A 15740-nucleotide genomic window follows, 5' to 3' on the forward strand; every position below is an offset into this window, starting at 1 on the left:
TTTACTGATTATTTTATCTCTTTGATTTATTTATATCTGTGTATGTTTCAAAAGTCTCCCAAAAAATAAATGGAGATATGAACCAGTATAAGTCTGCTGATTAATTGCCCATAATTATTACCTGTCTCCAGCTTAAAATCATTGATTTCAGTCTACTGATTGTAACTGATGGTTTTATTTATTTTCCCTTAGGAGTTACTCCCACTGGTATTGATGTTTGAGCTGCCAGTCATGGTACAGCTGAACCCTGACCCCAGCTCTCCTGCCATCCAGCACATCTCCCAGACATACAACATCTCTGTGGCCTTCAAACAGAGGTCCAGACTCTACGGAGCGACAGGTGTAGTGCGGGGCTCACAGAATAATGCTGCAGCCGTCAAGGTGAGATGCTCATACATGTACATGGGGGCAATATCTCCAGTCGCATGTTGTTGTTGTTTTTTCTCTCCAATAAATGCATAATTTTGCTAAATTTACAGTAAAGCCCATTCACACGATGGCAACTAAAAATGGAGTTCTAAAAAGAATTCCAAATACAAAAGAATAGCAGAGTCCACAGCACAACTATAATGATAACGGCATAGAGAAACTATATCGTTGTAATCACTTTTCGAACAATTTTTTTCTGCTGATGAGTGATAAAATCTTTGACAGCCACTTAAAATCCATCCTGCTTTAAAGCGCTCAAACTTTACAACGGTGGACTACATAACTGGAGCACATACTTAGAATAAACAGGAAAATATCTGAGGAGGTTTTTGCTTTTTCATTTAGGTTTTAGATTCTCAGCAAAGCCATTTACGTATATTCATTAAATATTAATTTTCATTTAAAATCAAATGTAGTATATATTGTATTTTTAAATATAGTGCTTAATGGATTAGTTCACCCATTTCGTTTTTTGATGATTTTTAAAATTTCCCCCCATTATTATTTATTTTCTATTTTCTACAGTCATTTGGGAGTCATTTGAATATATGTTATATTGAACATTTAAGTCTGAATATTGGGCTGTGCCATCTAAAATATGTTGATGTGATGCTTTTGTTTATTAAATAAGTTAATCACAATAATAATGTAAAATGTTTATTATTATTATTATTATTATTATTATTATTATTACATTTTATATTAAATAGCTGCTGGCAATGCTTTTGACCAAGGGTCTAGTGTGAGTAGAGCCTGTTATTCTTCCCAAAGATAATCTTCTTCTATCTCTGGTCTTAAGTAAAGGTCTAGGGCTTGAGTTGTCCTGTGGGCTATTGGCTATGCCTGGTATGTGTTGAGATCTGGGGTGAGGAGCCCGTCCCAAAACCGCCTACGAATACAGCCAGAAAGGAACCCCAAAAGAGCCTCTTTGCCTTTCCTCTCTTCCCCTAGTTTTATGACGCGCTGAAAGAAACTCCCCAATCTAGGCCATTCTCAGGGTCGTATATGCCAGATGGAAAAGCAAGAACATAAAGAGGTTCTTGTTTACTAAAACATGCTCTATTTGTGTCAAAAAATACCAGTTGTGACTCTTAAATTTGACATGAGTCTGAAAAAAGTGTTCAGTGAGGTATTGGTAAACCTGATTTCACCAAGTAAAACATGGAACAACATTCCAGTAAACCAATCAGATTTGAGGGACAAATTTACAGTTTATGTCAAGTTTAGACTTACAAACAGGGTCTACAACAGTTGCTTCTACAACAGTGTTATTCACCTATCATTTCCCTCTGATTTTAGGGATAAGTTATGGGTTCGGTTAAGTTTAAGGGTAGGGATATGGTGAGGACTACATTTTCAGACAAAATATGTTAATCCAGGAACATGTTTTACTTGGCAAATTCACAGCGACCTGAGGGATTCGCCGTTTCATTGAGGGTTCAGAAGTGAACTTTTACATTTAAGAGGCTAATATTTACACCAGAATTGATTTCCTAGTGCATTTTTGACCTTTGTAAGGGCAATTTTTATAATTACCTTATTAAATGTATCTTTGATGGCTTCTATATCATACTTAAATTTAACTAGTTACTTCAATCAATCAGAATACTATAGACTGTTACCAATAATATTTGATCAACATCAACAAAAGCCACCTTTACACTGTAAAGCTGCATCTGACATGGCTTTACACATAAGAAAATCTCTTAATTACATTGTACCTTTATGATGAAAGAATTTTTGAAGGTCCAGAACTTCTGCATTTCAGTGGAAGCCACTGATTGGCCATTGCATTCATACGCTCAACAGAAATGTGTGTGATTGGTTATAATTCTCAATGCTGTAAAAAAAAAAAAATGCATAAAAGAAAATCCATGATTCAACATGAGAACCTATTTCACTTTGATCACTTTGAACTGTTGATTAAAGGGATACTTCACCCAAAAATGAAAATATGATGTGTATCTGCTTACCCCCCAGTGCATCCAACATGTAGGTGTCTTTGTTTCTAAAGTAGAACAAATGAAGATTTTGACCTTCAATCGTTCCAGTCTGCCAGTCATAATGCATGTGAATGTGTAACAATTCTATGAGAGTAAAATAAAAACATGCTTAGAAGCACAAAAACCCTGCTGCTCGTGACCACATCAGTTTCTGTGTAAAACCGAACAGTATTTATGTTTTTTTTTTTTACCTTACATCAGATGGATCTCATCTAGTGTTCCCATCCGCTATTACTTACGTCTAGTAACAAAACCGGCGCGATCATAGAGATATATTATGTAGATGCCTCATTTGGCTGATCCGCGCAGGCACCAATGAGGAATCTATATATATATATATACAGACGGAAGTAATAGTGGATGGGAACACTAGATGAGATCCGTCTGATATGCAGTAAAAAAAAAAAACATAAATACTGTTTGGTTTCTCACAGAAACTGATCGGTTCATGTCTTAAGACATCAATGTGTCGCCACGAGCAGCAGGGTTTTTGTGCATGTTGTCTAAGCATGTTTTTTTTTTTTTACTCTTATAGAGTTGTTACCCATTCAAGTGCATTATGACTGGCATACTGAGACTGTTGGAGTTAAGCATCTTCATTTGTGTTCTACTGAAGAAACAAAGACACTTACATCTCGGATGCCTGGGGGTAAGCAGATAAACATCACATTTTCATTTTTGGGTGAACTATCTCTTTAAATTGCTTTAACTGACAGTTATTGTGCAGAGGTATTTTTTGTCCTCTTCTCTTGAATTTGGGGAACATTTTTGTTAGTTTTGGTGGCATTTTTGCCCCAAGCCCCTGTTAATTTCCACAACTGGTCTCTTTGCAGAGGGGCACAGCTGTGTTACTAGAGCACCTCGCGGGCAACCTGGCCAGTGCCATCACGATCAGCACGCAGCTTGACATCGCGCCCCAGCACCACCTCTTCATGATGGGCCGCAACGGCAGCAACATCAAGCACATCATGCAGCGCACAGGAGCCCAGGTCCACTTCCCAGACCCCAACTGCCCGCAGAAGAAATCCACCGTCTACGTGCAGGGAACCATTGACTCTGTGTGTCTGGCCCGTCAGTACCTGATGGTGAGAGATTGTTTTGTTCTTTAGTTTAGTGTTTCTGTTTGTATTCAGCATTAGTTTTACCGAAAGGAATGACACCTCAAACAATGCAGCTTGTTGAGGAGAGGTGCGCTATTTTCTCGAAGCGATCAGATCTGTTCTACACTTGAGTGCAGTGAATCTTTTTTCTTTTGACTTTTAGGGCCAGATTTACTAAACAGGACATTAGCGTGAGAGCGCAATTCCAAAAAAACACAGATGGGAGTGGAAAGTTCATGTGTGTGATCCACTGACAACATGAAAATTAAAGAACACATACACAGCCGGATCATTTCCATAATGACCAACTCAATCTACCCGTTAGCGTCTGGTTTATAAAAAAGCTTTTTTTGGTGATAAATAATGCCACAAATACTAGTAAATTGATGAGCGCAAACCTTTGTAAATCATCCTGCGTGATTCATTTAAAAAATCTCCTCCCATAAATTTTGCATCTGAAAGGGAAGCTCCTACAAATGCATATGCAATAAGATCAGCCGCAAAAATAATCTTGTCCACGCCTTATTAGGGCAAATTTTTCACTGCATGTCTTTAGTAAATATACTGACATTAGTTTTTCAATGCAAAAGTTTGTGCTGGCACAAGCTGTTAGTAAATCTTGCCCTTAGTGTTCCTGTAAAAGAGACATGATACTCATTTTGTTTGTCCCAATCTATTAATTTATTAAAAAATTAAAGGTCAATTATCTCCCTAAATTACTGTGTCCAATAAATCTCTTAAAATATCTGATAATTTTACCTGTTTTTGACAGTTGATAGTGATTGACCATGAACAAAACTTCACTAAACATTTTGAAGCACGCCTCCCATCCAATAAATCACAATAGTCTTTGTGCTTTGTAACTTTTGATATGAAATAAAGTCTCTATATATACAGGCCCTTCTTAAAACATTAGCATATGTGATAAAAGTTCATTATTTGACATAATGTAATGATATTTAGTCTTTTAGTCTTTTGATCTTTTAGTCTTTTATTGTTTTAATACTGATGATTTTGTCATACAGATCATGAAAACCAAAAATTCCTATCTCAAAAAATTAGCATATTTCATCCGACCAATAAAAGAAAAGTGTTTTTAATACAAAAAAAGTCAACCTTCAAATAATTATGTTCAGTTATGCACTCAATACTTGGTCGGGAATCCTTTTGCAGAAATGACTGCTTCAAAGCGGCGTGGCATGGCGGCGATCAGCCTGTGGCACTGCTGAGGTGTTATGGAGGCCCAGGATGCTTCGATAGCGGCCTTAAGCCAGTGGTTTTGGCACTGTGAGCAGGTGTCAGGTCGTGCTGTAAAACCAAATCTTCATCTTCATAAAGCTTTTCAAGAGATGGAAGCATGAAGTGCTCCAAAATCTCCTGATAGCTAGCTGCATTGACCCTGCCCTTGATAAAACACAGTGGACCAACACCAGCAGCTGACATGGAACCCCAGACCATCACTGACTGTGGGTACTTGACACTGGACTTCAGGCATTTTGGCATTTCCTTCTCCCCAGTCTTCCTCCAGACTCTGGCAACTTGATTTCCGAATTACATGGAAAATTTGCTTTCATCCGAAAAAAAGTTCTTTGGACCACTGAGCAAAAGTCCAGTGCTGCTTCTCTGTAGCCCAAAAGTGGCTTGACCTGGGGAATGCGGCACCTGTAGCCCATTTCCTGCACACGCCTGTGCACGGTGGCTCTGGATGTTTCTACTCCAGACTCAGTCCACTGCTTCCGCAGGTCCCCCAAGGTCTGGAATCGGTCCTTCTCCACAATCTTCCTCTGGGTCCGGTCACCTCTTCTCGTTGTGCAGCGTTTTTTGCCACACTTTTTCCTTCCCACAGACTTCCCACTGAGGTGCCTTGATACAGCACTCTGGGAACAGCCTATTCATTCAGAAATTTCTTTCTGTGTCTTACCCTCTTGCTTGAGGGTGTCAATGATGGCCTTCTGGACAGCAGTCAGATCGGCAGTCTTACCCATGATTGCGGTTTTGAGTAATGAACCAGGCTGGGAGTTTTTAAAAGCCTCAGGAATCTTTTGCAGGTGTTTAGAGTTAATTAGTTGATTCAGATGATTAGGTTAATAGCTCGTTTAGAGAACCTTTTCATGATATGCTAATTTTTTGAGATTTTGAGGTTTTCATGAGCTGTGTGCCAAAATCATCAGTATTAAAACAATAAAAGACCTGAAATATTTAATTTGGTGTGCAATGAATCTCATGTATTTGAGCAATCAGTGTTTCAGCTGCGGAAAGACATAAATTAAACCTTAACCTGTAGTCTACATTCAACAACTTTTGGATTTTACATGCACAGTTTACAAAATTATAGTTCAACGACAAATGATTCAGTCATTAAAAGTTTATATAAAAACTGCCTAATTTTATATATAAAAATGTATGTGGAATTTACATATATACAACTCAGTTTTGATTATTAAAAGTAGTTAGTTAATATATTATTTTAGTTTCAGACTTTAGTTTTAGTTTTTGGCTAAATGGAAACTTTGCTTTCTGTGTTTCTGTACAAAAAAAAGAAAAAAAAAGAAAGAAATAATAATTTGGTGCGTCTCTATGAAATTTGCCTTAAAAAATATTATTTTAAAAATATATGATACAAAAATATATTATTACTTTTTGGTTACACCACATTACCATATTAAACTACTGCTACAATTATTCTGAATAAGTGAGCATGTACTAAACTTCTTTTTTGATTTTGTTTCTCTTTTGTCTAATTTTCATCTTCCCTCAAGCCATCAGAGAAATATTGACTCTGGTTTGTCTCATTATGTGGTTGTCTTTTCAAAGTAACTGTCTCCAACCAACACAGAAGATTATAAAAGTGACAAAGGCAGGGGAACAAGAAGAAGCATAAAAACACAATCTGTTTGAGGAACACACAAGTGGAGAAAGCGAAATAATTAGCCCTTCGCCACTCTGCGGTCCTCTCTGGAGACAGATATCACCCCGTTTGTCCCCACAAGCCAGCCCAGGCCTGATTTAAACACGCAGCTGGAGGCCGAGGGAAGAGACCGTATTCAAGAATAATTTATTCACGCATTTTGGCTCGATTTAGATCCATTAAGTACATTTTTAGCATTCACAAACAAGACTGTCATAGCAGGCTTTCCACCACACAATCTAGCCTCTAGAACTTTTCCTGCATATGTAGCAGTTTTTCACTGCCTGCTGAGTTAGCTGTGTCAGGAGAGGAAAAAGAAGGTCAAGGACCAGTAAATGAAAGCCTTACGCCTGGAGTACCTGCTGCTGTTTTTCTTTTCAACATGAGAAGTAGGTGATGGATCACTCATGAATAACCGTAGCTTTGCTGCTTTAGGACTGAGGCCAACAGAGTCCTTGAAACACTTAAAGTTCGACTCAATGAATGATTTACAACAGTGTAGAAAAACTTTGTTCATTTCTCTTTCTTGCTTTTTTTCCTTGTGCTTTCCGCAGGGCTGCCTGCCACTGGTGCTGATGTTTGATATCAAAGAGGACATTGAGGTGGAACCACAGTGCATTACTTCCCTAATGGAGCAGCTTGATGTGTTCATTAGCGTCAAACCAAAACCCAAGCAACCTAGCAAGGTTTGCACACTCACCCAAACCTGCATATACATTACATATGGTGGCAAACACCATATGTATGTCACACTCTGAGAACTAACAGTTTTGACATTTTAATCAACCTGTCAACCTGAGATTTTTATTGGATGAATGAAGTTACCTCGGTAGAGGAACCACAGGTGTGGTTCATCACATTAACATGATCCACTAATGTTTGACAACCTGGATATGTCTAAATACTTCTTGTAGTCTTAAAAAAATTGCTTGCATATATATATATATATATATATATATATATATATATTATTATTATTTTTAATTTGTATATGTGTTGTATACACTAGCGATCAAAAGTGTGATGAGTAAAAAAATGTTTGTGATATTTTAAAAGATATTATTTATATATATATATATATATATATATATATATATATATATATATATATATATATATATATATATATATATATATATATATATTAGATATTATAAAGAAATTCATATTTTTATTCAGTGAGGATTCATTAAATGGATCAAAAGTGTCTGTTTAAATTGACCAAAGACATTTGTAATGTTTAGGGCTGTCAAAATATAACATTAATAACGTGTTAACGCAAATTCATTTTAACGGCACTAATTTTGTTAATGCAGCGCGCATTTTCTGTTTGATCCGTGGCCTAGCCTGTATTTGGAGAAATTGAGATAAGCCGTAGATGTAAAAGGGTGCAGCAGCAAACATTAATAGGAGAAAAAAAGGGTTAACATTAACATTACTATTCTGAAACAAGTGCAGTTTTTCACACTGTTCACGTGAATCGTGGCACAGTTCGGCGCACACAAAAAAATATCGGCAGTTAAATAGATTAAGCACAGGGCCACACTATATTCCTTCTTGTTACAACCTCCTCCAGGTGTGGTGTGGCACTGGTGCTATCCCAGGTCCGCATGACAGCTTTCACATTACCAATTTTTCATACGAACTGTGCCCTGTTCTGAACTAAACTGCTGGTGTAAAAACTCCCTTTATTTATATTCTTAAAATGAGAGAAATCACTGCTTATTCTGAGCTAAGGCTTAAGAGACATGAACAAGTTCTTTGAAAAAAATCTCTGACTTTTGATACATGTCTAGTCTTCATGCTCTCTGAGTATGGTTTCACTAATAATAAACGTACATTTGCATAAAGCATGCATATTTGTGCATACCCATGTTTATTAGAGTATTAATAACCTACTCTAAACATATTCATTTAAGATACATTTATAACTGATAAAAATGTGCAATTACATTGCGATTAATCGCGAGTTAACTCATGACAATCATGCAATGAATTGCGATTAAATATTTAAATCGATTGACAGCCCTAGTAATGTTACAAAAGAATTGAAAAGCTATTTAGTTTGAACTTTCTATTTATCCTAAAATTTAGTTTTTTTATTAAGCTGCATAACTGATTTCAACATTGACAAGTATTTTTCTTGAACGAACATACTAGAATGATTTCTGAGGGATTATGTGACACAGAAAATCAGATTTGCCATCACATAACTTAGTCATTTCATTATATATCTGTTTTTATTGCATTTTTTTAGCAAATAAATGCAGTGCCATGTAAGACACTTTGAAATAGATCTAGCTTTAAGGCCTGGTTCTCTTAGAGGCTCAAAATAAAGGCGCCTGGTCTTGTAAAAGTAATGTATGGAACATATAGGATTTGCGGGTGGCTTACTACCAGGATGTGGAAACTGGGAATACTTCACGTCCATGGTCATGGTCAATGGTGAAATCCTATCCTGTGTTTTAGGCTGAATGGCAGCACTGTAAATTATCAGTCTTAGCATAAGTCTCTGTTTTTCCATTTCAGTGATTTGTGTTGATGCCTCCAGCTTCTCTTCTTTCATTCTGCTAATAGTTCGCTACAGGAGTAGCCTTGACTAGTATATACAGCACATATATTAGGAAGGAAATATATATTATTCCAAATTGAGGGGGAAAATGCAGGAGTTCAGTACATACCAGGAAATCCCAGATTCATTTCAGTTCAAAGAGTTCACCGCTAATAAGCAGATCATTTCAGCTTCAAGCCTGTTTGATGTAAATGGATCATTAGAAATAAAAATACCATTAATGTTCTGAAATAAAAGCGTTTGACATACAGTGAAAACATACTGTACATTTCAGAAATCAAAACGTCCATCACAGTAAAAAAAAAGACCTATTGGAACTTTTACAGTATGAATTTTTTGGATTTTGATTTATTTCTGAACAAAAGAACAACTAATGATCAGAGGCAGACAGTAGTGGAATATTTTTACTTTCTACTCAACTACATTTTTCAAGTATATATTTTATCAGTGTAATCATTTATCTTTTTATCTATAAATAAATAAATAAAAAACATTATTTAAATCAACTTAAAGGAACTGTATGTAAGAAATGTATTTCAGTTAATCATAAAATGGCCCTGATATGTCTCTAGACATTTAGAAATCATGTTCGTTTCAAATACTTTTATCACTGACAACAGTAGTCCGGCCAGGATATTGTCATTTAAAAGTTGTTGTTGCAGCCCTCAACTAATGTTGATGTTGACATGTTGGGCCCTATTTTAACGATCTGAAACGCAAGTGTCAAAGCGCAAGTAACTTTGTGGGCAGGTCTCGGCACTGTTGCTATTTTCCCGGCAGGATAAATGGCTCTTGCGCCCGGCTCAAATCTAAAATGTGTTGGTCTGAAGTAGCTTCATTATTCATAGGTGTGGTTTGGGCGTAACTTGAATAAACCAATCAGAGCGGCATCCAACATTCCCTTTAAAAGCAGGTGCGCAAGTTCCATTATGGATTGCTATTATTATGGCGTATTTACTTACCAGGCGCACGTTCTTGTAAGAGCAGCCCTTACGAAACGAAAATATATTGCAGTATATTGGAAAATTTCATGCAATACATTAGGCAATATATTCACATATGTGGGAATTAATATTTATATCTTTCAATATATTGCAATATATTGAAAGCTGCAATCATTTGTATAGTTTGCAATATATTACATGAATATATAATATATTTTATAATACCATCATTATATTATTCCGTATATTTACAATATATTAAAATATATTTCAAGTAATATATTGGTAAATATATTTTCCTTTCGTAAGGGAGTGAAAGACAGAGAAGTTGTGTTGTAGCCTATGGGGATGGGAGAAACCCACCCACAATAGCGTCGGTTAAACAGCCGTCGGTTAAACAGTTTTTTAGTTTTTCAGTCGATTTTTTTTTCCTGGTTCTTGACGGACAAACCAATTTGTCAGATGTCCTTATATACATATATGTCTTGCCACTATTGGGCAAACAGGTCTGATCCTTAATTACTACAATTAGCCTGAATAATTTGTAAGCTAGATTTCTGCCTATTTTTTCACATCTTCGTGGCACACCACAATGTGTTAATATTTTTTTTTGTGTAACAATTTATGATTTGCAAAAATAACTGTTGCATCTGTGTAGATTACATGAGCAAAGTGTATGCGCGTTGTACACGCTATACATTATGGTCAAGCATGCGCCCTTAAAATAGCATACTGAACAACGCGCAACGCGAAGGTTTTTTCTGGTCATTGGCGCAACTGTTTAATGGAACAGCAAAATAGCACCAGGGATTGTTTGCGCCGGAACACGCCTCCTTTTTTGCGCTGAACCGCCCAGGGAGCGCAAGTTCATTCACTAGTTTAGCGGCGTGCTTCTGTGGAGGGAAAAGCGCGCTTTGCGCAGGTGCAAAATAGGAATGACACATGCGTCGGTGTACAAAGTCAATTGCGCTGGGTGCAAGATAGGGCCCCTTGTGTTTTGACCTGAAGCTCCACCCTCCATCTATCTACCTATCACGAAGTCAGTAATGTTTCTGCATCCGGGTTGCCAGATCTGTTCTAGTTACCATAGCTGCGGCTACAACCGTTCCTGCTGGATCCTGCAGCCTATCTGGCAACCTCGAGTCAAGAGGGAGAGGGGATACACCTCTCTACAGTCATTTGAAAGTGATTTTTCCTTTAATTTGTCCTTTAAGACAAAAGGCTGTGACTACACCAAAACTAGAACTGAGAAAAACCTGAAATTTGACGGGGGAAAAAAACTGAAATTTTGTACTGATTTGATATTAATCACAAAATCATAATCTAAGAGATCGGATTGCAGTCATAACATTTTTTTGTTGTTGTTGTTGACAAAATAAGGACCATACACAAAGAACACATTTTTGGAAAACGTGGCTGCCATGGCATTATCCCAGTGGATGCTGGACATTAGTGGTGGTTTGAGGAGATTCCCCCCTTCTATATCTAATGCACTTTGTGTAACCAGAAAAGCGCTATTATAATGTAACAAATTATTAATTCATTTAACTTGAGTGCCACATTTTTAGAAATGGTGTGTCATTCATATGACTCTGCAAAACACGCGAGATCTGGGAGCAACAGTCAGACATGATTTCAGGCAAAAATCTGGTCAAAACTAAGTTTGTTTGGAGTTTGTTTCTGGAGTTCAAACCAAGGCTGTCCAAACCTGCTCCTGGAGAGAGCTGTCCTTTAGAGCAATGTTTCCCAACCCTGGTCCTGGAATACCCCCAACACTGCACATTTTGGATGTGACACACCCATCTGAGATCGTAGAGGCTGAAAACTTAGGAAGCTGGCTCTACAGCAAAATATAGTGTGCCTATACATCTATGCTGAAAATTGATCAGATGAAGGCATCTCAGGAGACAGTAAGTGAAGCTAACATTGGATTCAGACGTGCCTGGATGCCTTTCTACCTTGAAATGTGTCCTCCAAAGGCAGCATTTTTAAGTTTTCAGAAGAAGGCTGCTCCCGAAACCTGGAAAATGCTGCCTTCAGAGGAAACATTTCAAGCTAGGAAGGCATCCAGGCACGTCTGAATCCAATGTTAGCTTGCCTTCCTGTCTCCTGAGATACCTTCATCTGATCGATTTTTGAAGGCAGCATACATGTATCCTTCGCTGCCTTTGATATCCCACAATTTTTTACAGCTTTCCATTCTGTAACAGCTGAAAAAAAAAAAAAAAAAAAACATGGCTTCTGAAAGTAGCGGTTGGTGGATTGGATGCCCCTGGCCACAGCTGACTTTAAGGAAAAGTTCACTCCAGCTGGTAAACATGGTCGAACTACCATTGGTCTGTGGTGACTAATAGGTGTGTGCTGAGGCTCCACCTTTTTTTATGTAAAAACATCAAGGTCAGACGATGGCCCCGTTTACACGTACATGGTTATTCTGAAAAACGGAGACATTACCCTTCGTTTGCGCTCTTTGTTTACATGCAAATGGATTTGCCTCTAAAAACGAGTCTTTTTAAAAACTCTGGCCAGAGTGGAGATTTTGGAAATCTTAGTTTGCAAGTTTATATGTAAACTGAGACAAACGGGTGTTTAGTCAGCCAACGTCATCGTATGCACCAGAGCTCGCACCTACGTCAAAAGTGCGACCTATGTTTACATGTGATCATGGAAGCGTTCAGAGGAGCAGTCCCATTTATGTTGGTGCAAACTCTTCTCGTGTGTATGCATTTGCAAATACAGCTGTTCCATTATGTCGAGGAGCAGAAACGAATTAGCGCTCAGAAGTCAGAAATTTTGCAACAACTTCTCCCTCCAACACGAAGAACCAATCCGCGTCACCGCCCGTGCTGCCACTATTTTCGGGATTTTGATTGGCTTACGTGGGCTTGAGCTTCTCGTTATACCACCACCTACAGGTTTGGCATGCTCTTAATGCCATATATACATGGGTGTGTGTAAGTGATCGGTAAGGGAACAGTTTTCTGAAAGCTGACGTGTGAACTAAAATTTTCTTTTGTGAAACCAGAGGGTTGAAATGTTTGTTTATGAAAATAGCCAACCACGTGTAAACGTAGCCGAAATATGACTTGACTGGGGAGCCAAATTGCAAAGCTTGAGCAAACATATCCACATTGCTATGATGCTTTGTTAACTTTTCTTACCTGTCAGTTTTTTATTGTGCATTTATTTTTTTATTGAGAGCAAAGCACGTACCACACACACACACACACACACACACACACACACACATCAAATTTAGTGCCTACTAGTGGAAGGGAGCTGATTTCTAAAAACGATTTTTCTTTTTCTGTGGGCTCTTTAGTCAGTGATAGTGAAGAGTGTGGAGAGGAACGCTCTGAACATGTATGAGGCCAGACGCTATCTGTTGGGTTTGGAGAGTAGCGGTGTATCAGTCCCCACCAACACCAGCAGCATTATCAGCAGTAATTGTGGCAGTCCTCCGTCCATCCCTGCCCCACCTCCAGCTCTCAGCTGCCCCGTGGGACTCGACATATTGGCCTCTGCCGGCCTCGGCCTCACCAGCCTGGGTAAGACAACAGTGAATTTATGTCATGGTGACTATATTTTTGGTGTATATTGAAACTGGAGCATACATTATGGTATTCAAAAGTCTGAAATCCAAGGCTTATATTTCTAGCATTTTAGATGTTTGGCAACAGTTCTTCTATTCATAATTGAGGGAGTATGTAGCTTTACATTTCTTAAACAACCATATAGGAATGCACATTATGATCATATTGCATACATTTTTGGGTCCACCACCCTGAAAAGTCTCCTCCAGCACATCCCAAAGACTTTTAATGAATTAAAGATCTGGACTCAAAGGCACCAATTCATGTGTGAAAATTATTCTTCACAACCATTCCTTAACAATTTGAGCCTGTTGAATATTGACATTGTCATCCTGGAATATGGCCATGATGGTGGTTTAAGAAGTGAAAGCTACACACTCCATCAATAAGGGTCAGAAGAACTGTTGCCAAACATTTAAAATGCTAGAATCATAATAATCACAATAATGATCCAATCATAGACTCTTAAGCATTTGCCTATTCAAATCCAAACAGCAACTTTTTTTGGCCGGACAGTGTATATCACAATAAGGAAGAAAGGTCAATCGCAACATATTCTTCATTCCGACTTTAAAATCTGTTGTCGAAATGAACGCTGTATTAGCTGATGAGCTGAAGGTGGTGTACTGTTTGCAGAGTAAGTGCCTTAATTTGTGTTTTAGTATATGTCTTATGTTGACAGTGTGTTGACAAGGTTTATTGTCTCTGACCTGTAGGTCTTCTGGGACCGACAACAGCCTCCATGTCAGGACCCTCCACCAACTCCCTTCTCAACGCTCTCAACAGTTCCATCAGCCCATTACAGACACCCACCTCTGGAACGCCCAGCCCCAGTCTCTGGTCCAACTCACTGGCCAGTCCAGCCAGCACACCAGGTAAAGAGATGACTGACAGACTTCCTCCGCAAATCAATCTATCTATCTATCTATCTATCTATCTATCTATCTATCTATCTATCTATCTATCTATCTATCTATCTATCTATCTATCTATCTATCTATCTATCTATCTATCTATCTATCTATCTATCTATCTATCTATCATTTATTTATTTGTTTAATTAAATACTGGACTTTTATTATAGTCATATTTCTCTAGGGTCTCAGTCCACCCCACCTTACATTCACATTGTTGGTTTTAGAATCATGTTTTATGGTTTCTTTTGATATTTTATTATTAGTGCTTAAATTGTATTGTATGAGGATGTTTTGTTTGGTATATTGTGCAGCACTTTGGACAGGACCTTGACCTTTGCCTTATGTTTTTTATATATATTAAATGTTCAAATTATTTATATAATAGTAATATTTATCTGTTTGTTCCACTTGTGATATGGTTTCGGTCCACCTTACATTCACATTGTTGTTGTTGTTGTATTTAACTCAGTTCATTTGTTTATTATTTTATTTTATTTATGTAAGAATTTTAATATTTTAAAATTTGAAATGTTATTGTACAATAGTAATATTTCTCTAGGGCCTCAGTCCAGCCTCAATCCTCCGTTTTATTTATTTTATTTTATTTTATTTGTAATATTAAACTTTTACTATACAATAGTAAAAAAAAAAAAAAAGATCAAACCAAGCTGGCTTTTTTTTCTTCTTAGGATTCTCATCACCCTTGATGATTCACCCAGCCACCCAGGCCACTCTAACTAGCATCTTGCTGTCAGGAGTACCAGGCTACACTCAGAACACTCCATCCCCTCCACCTGGTCTCGCCCCCATTGACGCCCAGGTCAACGGAGTATCAGACTGCAGTAAAGCGGTGTCCTCCCTCAGTTGCAAAGTGAGCATGCCTTCTTTCACCGTCATGAGATAATATATAGTTATACTAAAAAGCTGTCTTGAACCTCTCTCAAAGTTTGTCATCTTGGACTTCCTCTTGACCAGAATATTGTGTGCATGTGTTGTGTAGCAGCCCAGCAGCATGTACAGCAGAATGTCTGCAGCATCTCTCACAGATAAAGTTCTGACCGCAGCTCATGGTGACTCCGTGCAGGAAGCCAGCCCTCACTGCCCTTCTGAACCGCTGTCCAGCAAGTCCAGCCAAGACCAAGGTCTGCATTACCCACAGCTCCTCATTATACCCTCATTACAAGACGCATTTCTCTCCACTGCAAAAATCACTTACTTGACCTGTAAGTCTGTTTTTCCTTGTAAAAATATCTTTAAATTATTTATATAATTTT

At 37.8% G+C, this 15740-nt stretch overlaps 1 protein-coding gene across 2 annotated transcripts in view; it reads left to right on the forward strand.

Moving 5' to 3' along the window:
- The window catches only part of bicc1b (BicC family RNA binding protein 1b), a 132461-nt gene that overhangs the window by 96086 nt on the left and 20635 nt on the right, over positions 1 to 15740 (forward strand). Inside the window, exons 7-13 of one of the 2 annotated variants that reach the window (XM_067429869.1) lie at positions 193 to 381; positions 3266 to 3517; positions 6995 to 7126; positions 13279 to 13504; positions 14266 to 14424; positions 15156 to 15337; positions 15467 to 15689. In XM_067429869.1, the coding sequence (XP_067285970.1) occupies positions 193 to 381; positions 3266 to 3517; positions 6995 to 7126; positions 13279 to 13504; positions 14266 to 14424; positions 15156 to 15337; positions 15467 to 15689 (1363 nt within the window). The remainder of the gene's footprint in view (positions 1 to 192; positions 382 to 3265; positions 3518 to 6994; positions 7127 to 13278; positions 13505 to 14265; positions 14425 to 15155; positions 15338 to 15466; positions 15690 to 15740) is intronic. The other variant, XM_067429870.1, reaches the window with a different exon arrangement.

This window comes from Pseudorasbora parva, chromosome 21 (genome assembly GCF_024679245.1).
Source record: "Pseudorasbora parva isolate DD20220531a chromosome 21, ASM2467924v1, whole genome shotgun sequence".
Classification (NCBI taxonomy): Eukaryota; Metazoa; Chordata; class Actinopteri; order Cypriniformes; family Gobionidae; genus Pseudorasbora; species Pseudorasbora parva.